Source organism: Chroicocephalus ridibundus, chromosome 3 (assembly GCF_963924245.1).
Source record: "Chroicocephalus ridibundus chromosome 3, bChrRid1.1, whole genome shotgun sequence".
Classification (NCBI taxonomy): Eukaryota; Metazoa; Chordata; class Aves; order Charadriiformes; family Laridae; genus Chroicocephalus; species Chroicocephalus ridibundus.
This window is the reverse complement of record NC_086286.1, coordinates 125,284,383-125,303,557: the sequence shown is the minus strand read 5'-3', so window position 1 is coordinate 125,303,557 and position 19,175 is coordinate 125,284,383. Positions and strand designations below refer to the sequence as shown.

The 19,175-nt window shown below is 46.1% G+C and overlaps 1 protein-coding gene across 2 annotated transcripts; it reads right to left on the bottom strand.

Moving 5' to 3' along the window:
* Positions 1–85: 85 nt before the first annotated feature.
* Positions 86–19,024, bottom strand: EFHC1 (EF-hand domain containing 1). 2 transcript variants are annotated; one of them, XM_063330671.1, is made up of 11 exons: positions 18,908–19,024; positions 13,305–13,526; positions 11,720–12,007; positions 9,798–9,947; positions 8,103–8,295; positions 7,577–7,797; positions 6,651–6,791; positions 5,214–5,427; positions 4,453–4,600; positions 3,389–3,605; positions 86–699 (listed from the first exon to the last, which is right to left on the bottom strand). In XM_063330671.1, the coding sequence occupies exons 1-11, from the start codon at positions 18,968–18,970 to the stop codon at positions 631–633; spliced, it is 1,926 nt and encodes a 641-aa protein (XP_063186741.1). In that variant the 5' UTR covers positions 18,971–19,024; the 3' UTR covers positions 86–630. The 2 variants fall into 2 exon arrangements, with proteins under 2 accessions (XP_063186741.1, XP_063186742.1); XM_063330672.1 differs by lacking the exon at positions 3,389–3,605.
* Between the last annotated feature and the right edge of the window lie 151 nt (positions 19,025–19,175).

Sequence of the window (19,175 nt, the reverse complement as noted above, 5' to 3'; positions counted from 1 at the left end):
CAGAATCACAGTTTTGTGGGGTTTTTTCCCCTTAGTTTAATCCATGGCTATTCCAGACATCGAAGTACTTCTCTTTAAAGCAGATTTATTAATACTTTTATAGCAGCCATGCATGACTTGCTTACATTCAGACTAGCAAGCGTGAGTTTATCGTGGTCCGTGGCAGGGCTCTTAGATCTTCTCGCAATGCAAATAACAATTTAAAGTGGCAGTCTTCGCTGCTTGAAGGTGAAAGGCGGCTTTCGACTCTGTAAGAGAAATCTAAAGTGGTTATCACTCCAGGCTTTAGAGGGCTTTAGCTCTAGCAAGGCTTGCTGTAGTGCATTAAAAAGTTGAGAGATCAACAGGAGAACTTGGCTTTGGTTCTCTGCATTTTTTATTGCCGGGAGTTTCATTTCAATATCCGGCAGTTGTGAGGTTGAGTTTGGTGATGACTAAAAGGGCAGGTAGAGGTTAGGAAGGAATAAAGGTTAACAAAAGTGAGCACGAAATTAGCTGGGAAGGAAGGGAGGGAGAGAACGAATGAAGCAAAGGTGAAAACTAGAGCATCCTTTTTGAGGTACAACGTCTTCAAGTCAACTCAGCTAAGAATTTTATTGCTGGTCTCGTGCTTCAACTTCTGGGTGAAGATCACGAGGGGAAGGCTCTAAGGAAGTCGTGGTAGTTTATCTTGTCTTCACAAGAACACAGGTCAATCAGCTGGGGGAAAAAAACAACAAACAAACACCATAAAGAGTTGGAAGAAGTTACAAATATTTTTTTTTAGGGGAAAGTGCCCAGAAGTACTCCTTGTGTGACAGAGCAGATCTGATTCCCATGTGTGGAAGAGCCTACCACGTCAGTAGCCCTGAATCACAGATAAGCTTGAATGCTTATAGGTGACACTAATCTATGCAAGGAGAAGAATTAAAGTGTTTGAGTTTAATCCTGATTGCTTTCTGAGTATCACCACAGTGGCAATAGATCCACAAAAAAAACCGAAGCATGGCCACAGACTGACATAAGCCACGGCAAATCTTTCAGAAACCCCAGAGAAATCCCTGCCAAAAGTGGGACGGGGGCAGCGTATCTGAACAGTTACCGGTCAGTGGTGTCACTTTGGTGTGTGCACATGGCATAAAGTGGAGGCACAGATAATCGAGCTCAGCCGCAGCCATGCTAATGAGCCGGCTCTGGTATCCGTGCCTGACCCTGCGTTGTGTTACAGAGCTATAGCCTTTGTATGTTTAAGGGGAAGAAAGAGGGGTTTTGTTTCTTTAATTGCATAACTAATCTCCTTCTGACACCCAGGGAGATGGAAAAGGTCTAATATCACAGTTCTTTGAAAGGATTCTTCTTCCCCTTGTCGCTTGGAGACAGATTTACTAGGGTTGCTCTTGTGTGACTGACAGCTGTGCTCCTCGCCAATCCAGACAGTAGTTAACTATCATCTGCCATATGTTTCATAAATAGCACTGCCACAATTCTGAGGGCTCCGAGCAAACTATTATTAAGATTTAAAGAGAGAAAAGGGATGCTTTTAATGAGTAGGTGGGGATTCAAACACGGGGCTTCAGCCTCAATTACCACAGGTTCCCCACATGCTCTTGGGCACGTCACTTCATCTCCCATTCTCGGCGCAGGAACAGGAAGGACTGTCACCATGTTGTAAATTCCTCAGGGCAGAGTGGTCTCCGATGAACTCTAATACAGCATAATCCCTGGGTGCCCATCAAAGGCCTTTTTTCAGCGCACATTCAGAGATATAAATAGCCTGCCTGTGCACCTTTCTAACCACAGCTGTGATGCTTACTGTTGGCTGGTTTAGAAAATCATAGAATCATAGAATTGTTAGGGTTGGAAGGGACCTTAAAGATCATCTAGTTCCAACCCCCCTGCCATGGGCAGGGACATCTCCCACTAGATCAGGTTGCTCAGAGCCCTGTCCAGCCTGGCCTTAAAAACTTCCAGGGATGGGGCTTCCACCACCCCTCTGGGCAACCTGTTCCAGTGTCTCACCACCCTCATGGTGAAGAACTTCTTCCTAACGTCCAGTCTGAATCGACCCATCTCTAGTTTTGATCCATTCCCTCTAGTCCTACTGTTACCCGACGTCCTAGAAAGTCCCTCACCAGCTTTCTTGTAGGCCCCCTTAAGATACTGGTAGGCCACTAGAAGGTCTCCTCGGAGCCTCCAGACTGAACAACCCCAACTCTCTCAGTCTGTCCTCATAGAGAGGTGCTCCAATCCTCTGATCATCCTCGTGGCCCTTCTCTGGACACATTCCAGCACGCCCATATCTTTCTTGTAATAGGGGCTCCAGAATTGGACGCAGTGCTCCAGGTGGGGTCTCACCAGAGTGGAGTAGAGGGGGAGAATCACCTCCCTCGACCTGCTGGCCACGCTTCTCCTGATGCAGCCCAGGATACGATTGGCTTTCTGGGCTGCTAGTGCACACTGACAGCTCATGTTGAGCCTCTCGTCCACCAGCACCCCCAAGTCCTTTTCTTCAGGGCTGCTCTCAAGCCAGTCACTGCCCAGCCTATATCGGTGCTCATGTTGTGGGTTTTGGGTTTTTTTTAGCAGGGGAAATACTCCCTCTGGTTTCTAGATTTCTTTAAACTCTGAGTCTGCCTTTATTGGCCACTAATCTACTGCGTATCACATTATGCTAAGAAAGCATCCTTGCCAGTCATATTCCCGAAAGGATCCTCCATCCCCATTTCAGGAGTTTTTTCCTCTTCAGTTTCCCTCACGTTCTCTGCTATGCAGACTGTGATCTCCATGTGCTAATGCTCAGAGTGCCCAGCAAGCCTATGTTTTAGTTGTGTTAACCAAGCGGTTATGACTCTGATTTCTATGTGATTATTATTTTTGGGTACAATACTTAGTTCTCAAATCTTCAATTCAGTTGCTGTTAAATCCAGAATGTGTCTAAGCTTTCCTAAGGCTGACCCCTAAAGCACCTCAGTGTCATCTCGACTCAAGCCCAGGTGTGCTTAAGTCATGACAGATACTCCATAGCTCTGCAGTAGCCTATGCCTGGTCTCTATCATGATATACAACCTCTTCTGCTCATCTCTCAGCCCTGGGCCAGCAGGCATTTTCAGATTCCACATAACAGCGTAGCCAAACACTAGGCTGCTCGTTTTGGGGGCAACCTGGGTAACATTTCTTCCCTTTACTTAGAGGACAGCAATTATTATCTCCTCCTTTAAGACACGGGGTCAGTCCAACAGCTCAGAGGCCTTTCTGAATTGGGGCTCTCTTGCCCTTTTCTTGAAGCTGTTCCCCTTTGTAGGGTAGAGCAGCTTTCGTTCTCGCCTGGCTAGGGTTGGTTTCTAGAAGAAATCTTTTGGAAGAACTATAAGAGAGGAATTCAATATGCAGAGCACCCCTTCCTTCTGACCTTGTTAACCAGAAAGGCTTTGGTTGGCACACCCAAGCTGTCACAAAGGCCTAAAAATTTGGCTTTGTCCAGCATGCCAGAACCATCCTTGTTGCACTGAAGAAACGCCTCACGAATGTTCTTGTTGTTCAAGGACTTATGGAGCTTCAGTTCTTCCTGAACCTGCCTAATTAATTCATCCAGTTCCTGCTTGCTGGTCCCAATCGTGGCGATGTCACTGTAGAAGAAAGGAAGAACGGGACTCCATGTAAAAGCTACTTCTGGCAGCTTTACTGTGACACTTGGGTACTGGCTGCCCACCATGGCTAACCAGACTGTATTTCTGAATAGGCAGCAGGCTTCTGGGGTGCTTGGTATTTATGGCAAGCTCATCCCTGCTTGAACTTGGAGATGAAGCTCAGTCTTCATCTTGGAGCATTAGGTAAACTATTTTCCCTTTGCAGGACATTTCCCCCACGCCCCTTTTGTCTGCAAGTGCTCTGGAACAAGGAGCGTTTCCTTGTGCGCTCCATACAGTCCCAGGAACTGTATGCAACTCCAATTTCAACCAGAGCCCCTGAACTACCATGATACTATCTGACTCTAAAGTGTCATGAGAGGTAATAGGGTTGTTACTGGGTCACACAAAACAGGTCCAGACAGCTAAAAAAGAGGAATTGGTCTGGGCTCTGATGGGCTGATAAGCACAGCCAGAGCAAATGGAAAAAAAAAAAAAAAGGCTCCACCAACCTGACCCTGCGACTCTGAAGTGGCTCACACAGATACTGTTAGCAGCATCTGTTACAGTTAACTGCTGTCTTTTGGGAAAAGATGACTTCTAGCCAAAAGTATCTCTGCTGCTGAGCCAGAGCTGTCCCACAAGGGTTTTGGATCATCAGCAGCCGTACATTACATTGTACACAGTTGACCCCCTCTGTATGTGTCCAAACACAGGCTCTTGGAGCTGAACAACCAGCTGAGCAGCCATTAGGTATGGGCTGGAGCCCATGGAGGCTGCTGGAAACGCCCTTAGATGTCAACCCTGAGTCTTATTTAGCTCCACAACACCATTCTTTGAAGCCTACCTGTTGGCAGTCTCCTTTACCACCTGCCGTGGGCGAAAATGATCCCTCAGGGACTGCAGTGTGGCCGCAGGGAAACTCTCCGCGTTGCTCTCCATATAATTAAGCACATACTCATCAGCATCAGTGATAACAAACCTGTGGCCAAACACTGGGGAAGAGGCATTAAAGAAAGCAGAGTTACTTGCTTTTCAGCATGGGTAAGTCACTTCATCATCCAAGAGAGACCACAGATTCTCTCTTCTGGCTGGGCTCAAGTTTGTGCGAGCTCTGCTATTTGTTTCCGTCCTTGAGAATAGTTTCACTGACTCAAAGGGAGTTTTGCTGCAAGAAAAGCAGCTGCTGAGAGCAAAAGCCCCATGCTTGGGCCTACGACTCCCCCATTAGCACTGGTGTGTTTCTAAATATTTCAGTATTACATTTATTTTCCTTACAGGGTAGATTTATGGCCTTTGCTGCTGGTAGTCATCTGGCATAGCTTTAAGCCTCTGAATCCTGGCTGGTCTGAAAATGTAAACTGAACACATACGATGGAAAACTTAGCTCTTCTCCCAATTATGTCAAGGGTCCAAACGTGACAATAACAGAGTTATATCAATGTACACCAGCTGGTGGTCTGGAAACTCAAATGTGATGAGAGCCAGAAGGAACAGATCTTTCAAGGGAAGAAAAGTTCATGCACTGTCCGTGCAATAAATGACACACCAGAGCAGGCACTGAAAACCAATGCTCAGAGAGTATTATCAATCCAGGCTGGATTTTACCTTCAATTGTAGAACCGATGGTGAGGTCAGAGGGCTCATAGTACATGGCATTGTCTGCAGTAGAGCCTGGTTTGGCAACTCTTGTCTTTCCCAAGTATTTGCCTCCAATGATGCCAGAGTTACGGACTGGGGGTTCATAGATGCTGATCATGTCATTGGAGAGGAAATAAGAGAGGATGAAACGACGTTTTCTGTCCTCGGGGTTTGGTGATTCCTGGAGGAAAGGGAGTGGCTTTGGAAAAGAACATTTCAACCAGGTTTTTCTTTCCTGGGGTGCTTAGGAGCACCTAGTAACCCACTCATAAGCACCTCAGAGTTCATAGCTTTCTTTAGAACTGACTAAACAAAGCGTTTGATGTAGGCAAAAAGCTACAGATATGCTGACGTAGTGTAACAAAGCCCTAGACAGCGTTAAGTATCTGAATTTCAAAGGTTACTTGCTCTCGCCAGGCTAACAGAAGCAGAATCTGGGCCGCAGTGGCCAAACATATTCAATGTTTCCACAGGCTGAGTAACCCAAGAGAAAGGAATATCCTATATGGAATGATTCATCACAGAGAGAGACTGGCTGTAAAATTCAGTATTAAAGTTATATTTTTCATTATAATGGGTGCCTGAGAGCATGCCAGCTCTTAGTCACAGGAAGACACTCCCCTGACACATCAGTGGCTTTACGTGCTTAGTTTAAAATTAAGTGGATCTGAACTCGTCAGCTGTGACCTTTAGGAACTCCTGCACAATAGGAAAAAGAAATCAGCCCTTATTCACCCTGAGTGTTTGGAGCGGGCAGGCACCAGGCAGCACAGGAAATGCCATCGCTACGGCTGGACGTGCCAGCGGCTCCTTGCATAAACCAACTGTAAAGCTGGCACAAAGGCCAGGGCCTGAATGCCGTTGCCGTGGGTGGAAAGCACCATCCCCGTGGACTCCCTGGCTTCTCCGCTGGCACGTGGCTGCTCTGCTAGCACAGCCCCTGGCTGGCTGCTGTGGCCAGGACTAGCCTGGAGAAGGACAAGGTGCTGGGGGCCGGCAGCAGAGAGAAAGGAAGCTGACGCTTGTGGCGGCGGTTGAAGGCAGGCAGAGGCGCAGTGCCCAGTTGCAATGCTGTTTCAGTTAGGGCCATCTGTCACGTGCTGATGTCAGTGGGAGTTTTTCCATAAATGGCTGTGGTTTTATAGCATGTCTGGTTTGTACTTTCTGGCCTTGTTTTTTTTTTTTGTGGGTTTCTTTTTTCTACCTTTGTGTGCTACTAATTGTCACAGCAAGTATGCAATAACCCAACGGCATCCCCCGAGGGGCACTCGTGTTGGGTTGGGGAACTCTCTTTTCTCACCAGCACAGAGGAGAATTTGCTAACAGCCTTGTCTGAGCAGGCTGTTCCTCCCATCCTGACTCGACAACATGAACTGGCACTATACTATCAAGGAAAGCACTTACCAGGGCCACCTGGTATCGCAGCACCTTGTGGTGATTCTCTAGCATCTTAATTATATCTTTCCGGGGAGGCTTTGGAAGCAGAGAAAAGCAGTTTTGAAGAGAGTCTTCAAGGAAGCCAAAACCATTATAGGGAGGAATTACCTGCGTGCAGAGGAGATATCAAGCATAAGCAGCTGAAACTAAGAACAAGACAATGTTTGCAAGACAGCTTATCAGAAATCTTCTGTCACCAGATAGCAATAGCTGTGAAATCCTGCCCAGCAGAGATGCTACTAGCCTGGCTATGTGTTGGACCCCTCACTTATAGAAAATAATTAGGAGAATTAAGAAAATCTGAAATTCAGAAAGCCAAGTAATTTCTTGGAATAAAGAGACTATGGCTATGCTAATAACTAAACCTTCCTGTAAACAGAAACTCAACAATCTATATGGTTACACTGTTAACCTAATATCCATCGCTTTTGTGGTCCAGGCCAGCTAGCTCTTCAAACCATTCCTAGGCTCGGTTTGGGAGGTAACAAGGGCTGTGACCATCCCCAGTAGGCAGTCTGGGCCTGGCAACCCTGTTTTGGAGGGTGAGGGAGACTAGTAGTATGAGTGCAGCCAGACTGTGCCTGTTGGCTTCCGAGCCAAAACCAAACCCTGACACTGTTTAATTTTCTACTATAGACATAACCAGAGATCTTTCTATCACTATTAACAAGTGCTTTGGCCTTTACAGCATCAGAAATCAACAGTTTCAGAGGACTTTCACTTTAATATCGATTATGACCATTCTTGCCTTGTCTTTTTCAAGTTATTTGCTCTTTTCTTTAAGCTGAACTTGTTTACTATAGGTTCTTACTGAGCTGAAACTATACTTTACTCTAAAAGTGTATACCTACTGTATCCTTTCATCCCCCTCTTTGAGAAATTGTTTGCAGTACCTGTGGAACTTCCTCAAGTGGTTTCTTCTTTATTTCCACTGGCTGGAAGTCTGTGATGCCAAATTTGTCACGATAGAAGTTTCGTGTGAACTCATCGCAATCATAGATGAAGAAGGTGCGTCCAAGGAGGGTGGTAGATTTGCCGACAGCAAAATCCTTAGCTGTGTACCACTCAAGCACCTCCTGATCAGAGATCTCCAGCACACAGCTTGGGAAGGTCTCTAAGGACAAGAGAGCAAAACGAAAAATAAATCAATCAGGTAGATGTTAGCATTTCCTGGTGAAAAGGGATACTATAGCAAGCTGTTGGCACTGCAGTACTGCCACTGTTTCCCAAAATATAAAGAATTTAGTGATCATTTAAAGAACTTTTCTTTGGCCAGAAACCAACGACACTTGGGGAGTCGTTGTTCTTCTCAGCAAAAATTCTCCAGACTCAGTGATACCTCTGAGACAGCCACCACATATGTGTCTACCCACCAAGGTACTTTAGCATAGTCAGATTTGCTGGCCAATCTAAACTTACTTTTCTTCTCCATGAAGGTTTTGGGCAAGCGTTGGCGTTTTATCAGTATTGGGAAGGGGTCTCTACCATCATTTTGCTTGTAGACTTCCCGAACCTCCACTGTGTCATCTGCCAAGTAGTAATGGATGATATAAGGCCGATTCTCACCAAACATGTTGTCAGTGTCATCCCACATGGCATAGAAGCGGAGGACCTAGAGTGGAGATAAAAGAGACAGAGAAAACAAACCATGGATTAGAATTACTAATGCTTTGGCCAAACAAAGTGGGTTGAAATGGGTTGGGTGATTGGAGGCATCTCAGCAAACTTCTCTGCCAGCGACAGAAGAACCAAGCCTTTGTACTGTGGGTACTAGGAGGAATGGGCTACTGAGGCAGCAGTGTGAAGGGCAGCAGGGGTCTGGAGAGCTGGACAGGCCTGGCTTACCTTGAAAGCTGCAAATGAGAGAGAACAGCTTATGCTAAGGCATGATACTTAGTTCAGGAAGCATGAGGAAAAATGGGGGGGGGAATGAAGAAAAAGTAGCAGAAAACAATTGCCCAGGAATAAGTAGAGAAGTATTCCAAAGGGAAGTGATTTTTAAAATTAAATTTAACACAGCAAGACAGAATCTTGTTTTGACTTTTAAACCTCTTAGAGGTTTCACGGCCAATTTGTTACTACTCTCATGCTGAGGAAGGCAGAGGGGAAAGCACTCGGAAGTCCTGGGTAGGCTGCATTCACTGCAGACCCCATCTTATTTCTGCCGAGTGGAAATATCATCTTGTAATGCCACAGAAATAAAACTCTTCACACTGCAATGCTTAAGAGCAAACTGGTCTAGTGGGAGGTGCCCCTGCCCAGGGCAGGGCTGTTGAAATTAGATGTTCTTTAAGGTCCCCTTCCAACCCAAGCCATTCTATGATTCTATAAGAGTTCCCCAAGGTACAGCTCCGAAACAGGCAGCCCAATGGCTGTTGCAGGCAGAGTTGGCCCAGTGCAGAGTTGAGTCACCAAGGCTAAACTGGCGGTAAAATGGCAGGAATGGCCCAGCTTGCATCCACGCAGCAAAACCGTCTCCTCCCCTCTAAACGGGGGACCATATCCAAAATGGCAACTGGATACGATCCTGACCTGTGCTAACTAACACCTAGCTGATGGCCAGGAACAATATGCAGAACTCAGGTCATGTCCTGGGCCTGTTTTATTTTCTAGTATAGATGTAGTCTATAGGGTTTCTTACATTGTTGCTAGATGAAGAGGATCCAGAGGAGCAGGCAGGAGAGTGTTAGTCAACTGTGTGCACAGGGAGAATTCAGTCAGAGCAAGTGGCATTTGTGTTTGTCTGAAATTGTCCACTCTGGCACCTGGCATCAATGTTTTGGGGGAAGAGAGGAGTGGATGCACCATGCCCGTTCGTATTAGAACTGCATCTGGCCCTATCTGCTAACTTCCTGCGGCAGGTGGCTTATCTCACCCCAACAGAAAGCAAGAGAGAGATGGAGGATCTAGAGCATAGGCTCTGCAATCCAAAGAGAAGCTGCTCACAAGGCATAAAGCCCAGTAAAAAGATAAAAGATTTTGTTTCTTACAAAAGCCAAGAAAGGAGAAAAATAGGACTTTGTTCAGTGGACTGAGATTTTTTAGAATCACAAAACTCGGGTTTCAATAACACTTATAGTCTGTAACGTGGGTGATCACTACCAGTTCTCTCACCTGCTTGTCGTAAGTCAGAAACTGTTTGAGTTGGTCAAAATCTGATGGTGTGACATACTTGCGCGCAGGCATCCGACGCAGTTCAGTGTAAGGATCAAAAACCATTTCCTCTGGAGGGTTCAGTTCAATTCCTTGGCTCTCCAGGAACACCTAGGAAGGTCATCTAAGGTATTAATGCTGCCATGAGTTCTGAAGGTAAGAGATAATTAGAGATTACAGGTGAGCTGAGATGAGCGTTGACAGAACACTGCAATTCATTCCTCACAGACCACCAGGCTGCAGGAGTATTAGTTCTACTGCAATAGGAAATACAACAGAAGATGACCAAGATGTTTCTGTTTAAACTTTGTTCACCCTTCAATCACTTAGCGCAGTCCTGTCCTCAGAATCTTAACTCAGACTTTACTTGAGCACAGTTTTCCTTGGCCTTAAATAGAGGATAACTGTTGGCCTCTTTCGCGTGAACAAAAAAGATTAGATTAGTGCATAACTGTGGATGTAGTCAGTCTGATTTTGCAAGAGACCTATATGTCAGACCCCATTATGTCAGACTGTGGAAGTTAGTGTTACCCATACCACGCCTACCAAGGCCCTTCAGGCCATGAGGATATGTGCCAGAGTGGCACCTTCAGTCTGTCTTTCAGGAGGAGTACTTTTCCCACAGAAAGAGGACAATCTGTTTGTTTATAAAGAGATTTTTTGCTTACCTCGGATGCATCAACAAACTCTAGGGTATTACTTGTGTACTCACATCAGTGACCCAAAATTCTCAGTCAATGGACTTCTTCCCTTTTTGGCCTTGGGAAGTGGCCCGTGAAAACATTCAGCCCAGGAAGAACCTATGCAAACACCTACACCAGGCATGTGAGATCACCCTGAAGACTCACAAGGCAGGTTCACATTTCCAGACTCACTATTTTCTTGTCTGGAGGATGCCAGTTAATGATGGCCTTGAGATGTAGACCCATGTAGCTCATTTCATGTTTTCCGTCAACCAACCAAAATTAACATGAGAACCAGCTCTTTATTTGATGTCAACTGACTGACCAGCAGAGCTGGCCCCACACGTTCTCAACACCCACATATATACCAATATATTACACATGCTTGGGAACATTCCTGGGCGCTCAGGACAATTGGCAAGGAACCGCCTGCATCTAAACTCTCTCAGCCTCCAGGACAGATTGGCTGCACATAACTCACCTATCTGGAATGGTCCCTGGAGCATTCTATCTGCTGAACTGCTCCTGGGAATTGCTTGGAAGAATAGTAGTCAACCAAGGCTGAGATTATACCAGGGACAACCTAACAGGATACCATTATACTAGTATTTTTTATTATTTGTTATTGGGTTGTTATTATTTCATTTACTGGTACAGAAATAGCCAGAAATAGAAAAGCAGGCAATGAGTAAGCTCTCTTAGAAAGGTCAGTTCATACCACGATTCTCAACCCACAGATCATGACTGCTCCTGTGGCTTGGCTGTAGATGGGTGCAGAGTTACTGACTGCATTCCCTTCCCCTATTCCTAACAGAGAAGTATGAAATCAGAAAAGACTTAGGATCAGTAATTTTCCTCTCATGCATGCACAATGTTTCATCTGGACTCTAAGCAATTAAACTGTTGTATACACGGAAATGAACTTAGAATTTGCATTGTAAGGAGAAGTCCTGATGGCAAAGGATGGGATCCCAGCAGTCCTGCGGCAAAAATACTGAGCAATTTATATGCCCACAGCAAATATCATACCTTGAACTCCCCATTAATCTGAAGAAAGAAGCCTTCACAAGAAGCAAAATGAAAGATTTCGAGCAACCATATTGTGAAAGCTACAGATGCAGACTACTGGACTCTAAGAAGTCTGTCCCCCTATAACTCCTGGGATTCTTTGTGTCAGTGTTGTCCATAAAAGCAACACACCTGTGTGAAGGGGTCACAGTCGACTATGCGGTACGTCCTGCCATACATGGTGATGTTCATGCCCCGATTCAGATCTTTCCAGTGGTAATGATCCCCATGGTCATTCTTGGGCACCCGGTGGCGTCTGATAAGTTTGCCTTGAGGAAGACCAGAGTTCTGCACAACAGGCTCTATGACAGACATGCTGTCATCTTCCAAATAGTAATAGATACACACTTGGCGGATCCGGTAATGCTCTTCTGCGGAAAGAGGAACATCTTCCTGGAAATAGGCATCAAACTTCAAAATCTGCCGAAGGGGCAATATCCCAAAGGGAGAAAGAGAGGAACAATTTGAACACCATCATTAGTTTACTAAGACAAATAATTTATTTGTAATATGCTTTGGCAATGCAAAATTACGGGATTATAATCTATAAAATCATCAAAGCCAGCTGCAGCCTAATCTGTGACCGATGGCAGAGGCATCGTGAGGGCTTTTATCAAAACCTGCCTTTTACAAATTTGGTAGTCTTGAGACGGGGGAAAAAATACAGCCTTTTCCCTGCTCCTCCTTGATCACCCGCTATTTCACCAACTGCCAAGGGCTTGGTTACTGACAATAATCTAGTTTTCTGATGTACATGACTTTACTATCGTCAGCTTTGCAGACCAATCAGGCCTTGCATGCGCAGCCTACATCAGCCCACAGGCCTAGGTAATCAAGTGATGATAAAGGCAGCAAGTCCCTGCTATCCAGCAAAAGTGCTTCAAAAGGGTCCATGATTTCCCCCAGCAGCACTGGGGCTCCTGCTGCTACTCTGGCTTGAATGAAGGGGCAGAGAAGTATCTGGCAGATTAAACAGCAACATCTACATTACTCCGAAGGAATAGCCTCAGTAATTAACATGGCACATCTGTTCCCCAGACTGTCTCACAGATGGGGTGAGGGTTGGCTGCCTTTCCAAACCCCTGCATGTGCTCAGATCTGCTGAGCCTCGCACGCTCCACAGCGACTGCTCTGTCCACGGCTGCGGCTGTACTCGCCAGCTTCCAGCCTCTGCCGCTGGCACATGGAAAAATCAAGGGTCAACTCAGGGCTGCTCCAAGCGGACACACAGCCACCTTCTAGTCTGATACAATCACCAAGATATAACGCAGAAAGCACTAATGGAGCAACACAGGCTGTAACACGCTGTGATGACAAACACAAGCACAAATAGATAGACCACAAGGTCCCCATTGCAGACTGTCCTTTACAGTTTAAACTCAGTTACAATCTCAATATAGTTTTGGAAACACAGAAGGCCAGGCTGTGGTTTACAGGGCAATGGTTATAAACTGAAGCTTTTCAGAGTTAATCAAACCTCTTTTCCAGCGCCTGCTGGAAATGCTCTAGCGTAACTTGTGGGGAATGTCTTACATCGTTTACGTATTATAATCCTCCTCCCGAGTAAAGAAAGCCTCTTTCAGTCTGGGGTTCAGCTGTCTCTGACTAAGGGCTATGGCATCTGAAAACTGCTGTACGCTGTCCCATGAACCCTGGAGCTGACTGTTTATGTCTCCGAACTTGGCCAGCGATATTCCTGGAATAAGCTTCTTTATACCTTTTTGTCAAAAGCCACGTGTGCTGGAATGAAGCCTGAAGGTGGAGCCTGCTTGGCTTGCCCATAGGTCAGCGTGGGTCTCACGTTGGATAATTCATCTAATTCAGCTTGAGAAAGCTGATTCACATACAGTCGCTCCCCGCCAATCCCCACTGTTGGCAGCCGAGAAAAGGCAAATCCATTTTTGTAGCCCAGTGTCTGGGACCGATGAAAAGATGTTTTCTGTGGAAGGAAATCCAGCTGTTAAATTACTGCATGCACTTAGTAGATACGGCTACTGAAAGCACAGAAAAACAGTAAAAAGGAGTAATATCCGGAATCTCCGCCCCCCCCCCAGCATTTTATTAGAACCTACTGCAGTAGTTATTTACAATCAAATTTTACTGATTTTACAGATTTTACTTTAGATCAAGAAGGCTGAAAAAACAGTGAGTGGCTGGAGGAAGAAAGCATCAGAGTGAACTCAAATCCTAGCGCTGACAGAGATTCCCCAAGAGCATAAATGGCTTACTTTCCCTATTGCCACCATTCTCAGTGCCCAGAATGGGGTGACAGCACTTTATCTGCCCTAGTATTTATCTCACAAACTCTTTGTTCCCTACTCTGTGTTATGACAGTACAGAGCACCATGGGACCTGTCCTTGCCTTACAGTCCTCCCTTGACTATTACACCTTGTACACCTTCTGTGTTTTCCATCACTATTTATTTTGTTAACCCTCTCCTGGGGATGATATCCACAGGGTTTTCTTCGCTGAGCTAAATCAAGGTGTGTCATGCTCACAGCACTGCTGTTATGAAACGTATCAAAGGACATTAGCTGTTTCATCATCTCTCTCCACAGTCTATGCAAGGGTCACGCAGGCAGTTGGACTAGATGGTCATTGTAAGTCCCTTCCAGCTGAAATATTCTATTCTATTCTATTCTATTCTATTCTATTCTATTCTATTCTATTCTATTCTATTCTATTCTATTCTATTCTATTCTATTCTATTCTATTCTATTCTACCACAGTGTAAGACCTTATAAGACAAGAAGAATTCTATTTGTGGGAGTACTGTATACTGTTGGCTATAGGATTCGCCTGCTATTTTTTCTTTTGTTGGTTTAACCTTGGTTTTGAGCTTCTTGGAGCCTTTCATCTATCTTTGCTGTCTGCTTGATGCCAGCTACTGAGCCATTCTTCAAGCTAAATAATTATCCAGATGGCACAGGAAGGTCCCTGCTTTGCTTAAGGACACACAACAAGAAAATGTCAGTGAAAAGGACCTGATCTCTGTCAGCCCAGTCCCGTTCTTCACTACTGAAGATTAGGATCAGACTTGAGTGACACCAAGCTACGCAACTTGCTGTTCAATCCATCACGCCTGGTACCCAGCCTGCAACCCTGAAAGCATTTGAAATAACACGTGCCTGGCTGCTCCCACTGGGCTTTCAACACTTAATGCTCCGTAGAAAGCAGGAGAAATGGTGAGTCCCTGATAATAAAATCCCTGACTTTACCTCGACTTTTGCCAAGTAAAACAGAGTTGTACGCATTTCTAGCGCTGAAGGAACAAGCTTCATCTCCTTTTACAGACCCAGACTTGCAATCTGTCCAACATCAAGCATATGAACCACGTCTCCACCCCCTCCTTCACCCCTCATGGTTAAGCCTCTAATCTTATTTATACCTTGAAGGCCCCACTTGAATTTCACATAGTTGCCTGTTTTCTCTTTAAACTGGTACTACAGATCTTGCAATGCTGTGGACGGAGCAGTTAGGAAAACAGGTTCAGGTGAAAACAAGAGAGCTTACTGAAGACATGTTAATGGAATGTCTTATAAACATTAGCCCTGCCACAGAACTGCCATTTCCTTCTGTTAAATAAATACCAAGGGAAAGCTGTGGGAAAAATATTCAAGGAGAACCAGGAAGTTTGTCTTTAAATTGGGCAATATCAGTGTTTGTCAGAAGTGCACAGGCTTTTAAGGGACCACCGTCACCTAAAGAAAACACCTCATAAATTCATAAGACTCCCAAAGTTGATAGGGTCTCCCAAGTGAGCATGGATGCCAATAACATCTCACAGTATCAGGTGACTAATGTAAATTTAAAAGGGAAAACCCAGAAAGTAGACTCCTAATCTCAGTTGCTGCCAGTCCATATCTGAAGAAGTTCCACTGAATTAAGTCTTTCTTTTTGCCAAGCCTATACCACTTCATACAAACGCCGTTCCCCCTCCCAGTGGCTCTGTTCCTCTGTCACTTGAACACTAAGCAATGACAATACTATATCTTATTTGAACACAGAGATTTTCTTCAGCACTCCTTAGCATTCACTTGAGAAACAAGTATCCTGATGCCCATTTTATAGACTGGAAAATTGAGGCAAAGTGGGTTGCTGGCACTCACTAGGGCTCATCCTGAGGAACACTGCAAAACCAATTCTGGAGTCCACATCTCCTTAAAATATTACCAACACTTCAAGTTACTCTAAAATAACGATCTGCTTTGCTAAGTCCCGTGGGTGTTTCTTACATACACACAGCACTGCTGAAGTCAGTACAAGCATTCACTTGACTAAAGCAGGCAGGATTTTACTGATAGAGGGAATAATATTTTGCTAGGGGCAGAAATTTGCATTGCAGATTTCCAAGATGTTATAAATTATATTGAGGAAATACTATTGTTAAAATAATTCTGAGATAACTTTTATTACTGCATGATTAGGAGCATTTGTTATGAGTAAATGACTCTACTTCCTGTTGAAGAACTCAGTTGTCACTGACTTAGAAAACAGTTTGACTGTTCATGCTGGAAGACACCACTAAGACTGCTACAGTGAAAATTTATCCTTGGGTAATCCTAATCCACACAAAAGCAGAATAAGGAAAAGAGAGGGTCCTATTTAGGAAAACAGAGAAAACTGGGCTCTCAAAAAAGCATCCAGAATGATCCGGACTGGGTTTACCAAAGCCCATCATGACACAGTCCTTGTCAAGAGCACATCATGTCAAGAACAAGTCTGTCCAACAGGAATTAGTGACAATACCACCACTGGTTTAAGAAACATAGGACAATATCTTCCTAAGGGAGCACTAGATCCCTTCAGTGTTGTTAAAATCCTTTAGAGGTTCTTCCCCACTCCATCTGAGGAGCAAACAAGAGCTATAGAAATTTCTGTCACAAGGGTATCTAGGAAGTACTCTAGACTCCTCTCAAAATATCATGAGCATTGTGGTGGCAGGAGATGAAAGGGAAGCTTTCCTCATTTGGGAGAATAAGCATTTCCATTGAAACGTCAAATAAGTATGAAGTCTGTGTCCCAGGAAGTTAAGAGGCTCTGTGAGTGATATGGGAAGAGCAGAGTGGGCTGACCTGCAGCGGGGCTTACCGTCACTTGAGAAGATTTGCCAAAGGGTAGACCGTACTGGTAAGAGGTTCTCTTTTCTGTACAATCTAGGGGACATATCAGGAAGACAGAGAGGTGCTTGTACTGCAGGTGTCAGTTTTCAATGGGAATATCAAGGACAAGGACTACTGTCCCAAGGTTATGTCTTTCTTTTGCAGTAGAACATGTCCCGTGACAAATGTTCACATGCTCAATGTTCACATGAGATTCTTTATCCTACAATACCAGAGCATACCGGGGCCCTGTTTGCCCGATGACCAGGCAACTTGGATGTACTGGCAGGGAGCAGGAGGAAGAAGGGACCTCACTCAGAAGACGGAGCCTTATGGAAACTGAGGAGCCTGTTCTTAAAGATACTAAGCTTCAGGGAAATATAAGGCATGCCCTGGACTACCTGTTCGCTACAGAAGTCTGGGAGCATTGCTTCTGAGGGAAGCAGTCAGGGTACTGGGTTCTCAAACTGACACTAGTAGCATTGAGTTGAAGTTGAGCAATGGTGTCAAGACCCAAGATATTAGTTCCCCAGGGAGAAGGAAGGGCGGAGCTGTCAGCTGCTCTGAAACAGTACTGGAAGGAACTCAGGGGGTATCAGTTCTCATCTGTGGTACTGCTTCCTCAAGATGATATTGCAAGGACTTGGTGTTACCAGATCCTCAATGTGGGGGCCATTGGGAATGGGGAAAAGGACAGCTTGCTTCCTCATCTAGGTATCAATTCAAGTGTGGAGGATGAGGACGACACTACTTCTTCCAAGGAACCTGGGAGAAGCTGAGAGTGTCTCACTTCCTTGGCAGGAACCTGGAGGCTGTGGGGGTATCAGTTCTGTGGAAGGATACCAGTTCTCTGAAGACTATCATGTTCTCAGGTTCCAGACCATTAGTTCCGTATGGACTATCAAGGATTCATTTCTCCCTGCAATACTGGGAGACCATCTGTGGAACTATCAGAGCTTTGCAGGAGGAGGTATCAGGAGAGTATTCAGGAGATTGGTGACTTCAGGGTGTAACTGTCCCACTAAGGGTGGTGGGTGGGTCCAGGACAGTGTTCGTTCTCCTGAGTATATCAAGTCAGTTGAGGGGATATCAGGTGTGCTTAAGGGTCCTGGTTCAGGGCAGTATCAGAATGAGTAGAGGTTGAGAACACATCCCTTTGGGAAAACTGAGATGGTTCAGAGAAACAGGAGTTTCCCTGGGGGAATCAGGTTTCAAGATTGCAAAGTGAATATGGGGATATTTCTTCCCTTGAGGTACCACATGAACTGGCAGGGGAACTATTGGATGGATTCAGGGGTACTGGATCTTCATGGGATGGGTTTGCAGATAGTAGTTCTGCAGTTATAGGGAAAGCTTTTGGTGTCTCAAATGAGGCTGGGGGAACCTAACTCTCCAAAGCTATCATGACAATTTCAGGGGTTATCAGGTGGGTGCAATGAGTTCCTTGGGGACAAGATTAAGAGTACCAAGTCCCCTGAAGGCTGGGCTCAGGGATACCTGGTCCCCTGGGAACAGACTTTAAATTACATTGGGAGAACTTAGGGAGTGCCAGGTCTGCTGTGGGTGGGGTCAGGGGGTACCACGTGGGTGCAGAGAGTTCAGGTCTCCAGAAATGAGTTCAGCAGATATTTGTTGGCATTGGGAAACACCAAGTCCCCTGGGGGAGAGTTCAGTGTGAATTAGATCTGCTGGGGAGCATCAAGTGAGTTTACAGGGCACCAGGTCCCTTGGGGGTCACTTCAAAGGGCACCAGGTCCCCTGAAGGGTGTTTGGTGAGTTTAAAGGGTTTGAAGGTTCCCAGGATGTGGGTTCTGAGGACATGGGTTCCCAGGATATCAAGTCCCCTCAGGGATATTAGGTGAATTTGGGAGGTAACAGAGCTCTTGGGGGAATGAGAGAGTAGTCTGAGGGAATCGTTTGTTCCCTCGGGATGGGTTCGTGGGGTAACATGTCCCCTGGGGGAATATTATGTGAGTTTAGGGGTACTAGGTCTCCTGAGGAGTTAGGGGAGGGTCTGAGGGAGAACCAGGTTCCCTGGCGGTTCGTTCAAGGGGGAAGCCGGACAGGTCGCATGTCACTGACAGGACCCTAGAGCAGGTGGCGGGTGTAGAGGGGGGATTCTCAGGGGGGTTTGTGCTAGGCCAGGCCAGGCCGGGGCTGGGGGGTGTCCCGGGGGAAATGGGGGCAGGGAGTCCTCGGGAGGACGGCTACGCTCACCATGAGATCCCTGAAGGCGCAGCCTGGGAGGAAGGGCAGGCCCGGCCACGGCTCCGAGCTCATGGCGGCGGAGGCGCTCCCTCCGCGGGCCCCGGCGACGCCGTCTCCAGGGCAACCGCCGGCTCGCCCGGTGCGCAGGCGCTCGAAGGCGGGCTGCGCATGCGCACTGGGGCAGGGCGCGGATCCGCGCAGGCGCGGGGAGCGACGGGGAGCTGTTGCCGTGGCAACTTGAGGGCGGGAGCGCGGCTGGTGGGGCCTGGCCGGGCCG

What these genes read in the sequence shown, in the direction of transcription:
- EFHC1 (XM_063330671.1), bottom strand. Translation starts at nt 18,970, where the DNA reads ATGAGCTCGGAGCCGTGGCCGGGCCTGCCCTTCCTCCCAGGCTGCGCC. An exon ending in ACGTGGCTTTTGACAAAAAG is followed by an intron (nt 12,008 to 13,304) that starts GTATAAAGAAGC and finishes CCCCTTCGGCAG; the next exon opens with ATTTTGAAGTTTGATGCCTA. An exon ending in CACTTGAGGAAGTTCCACAG is followed by an intron (nt 6,792 to 7,576) that starts GTACTGCAAACA and finishes CTCTGCACGCAG; the next exon opens with GTAATTCCTCCCTATAATGG.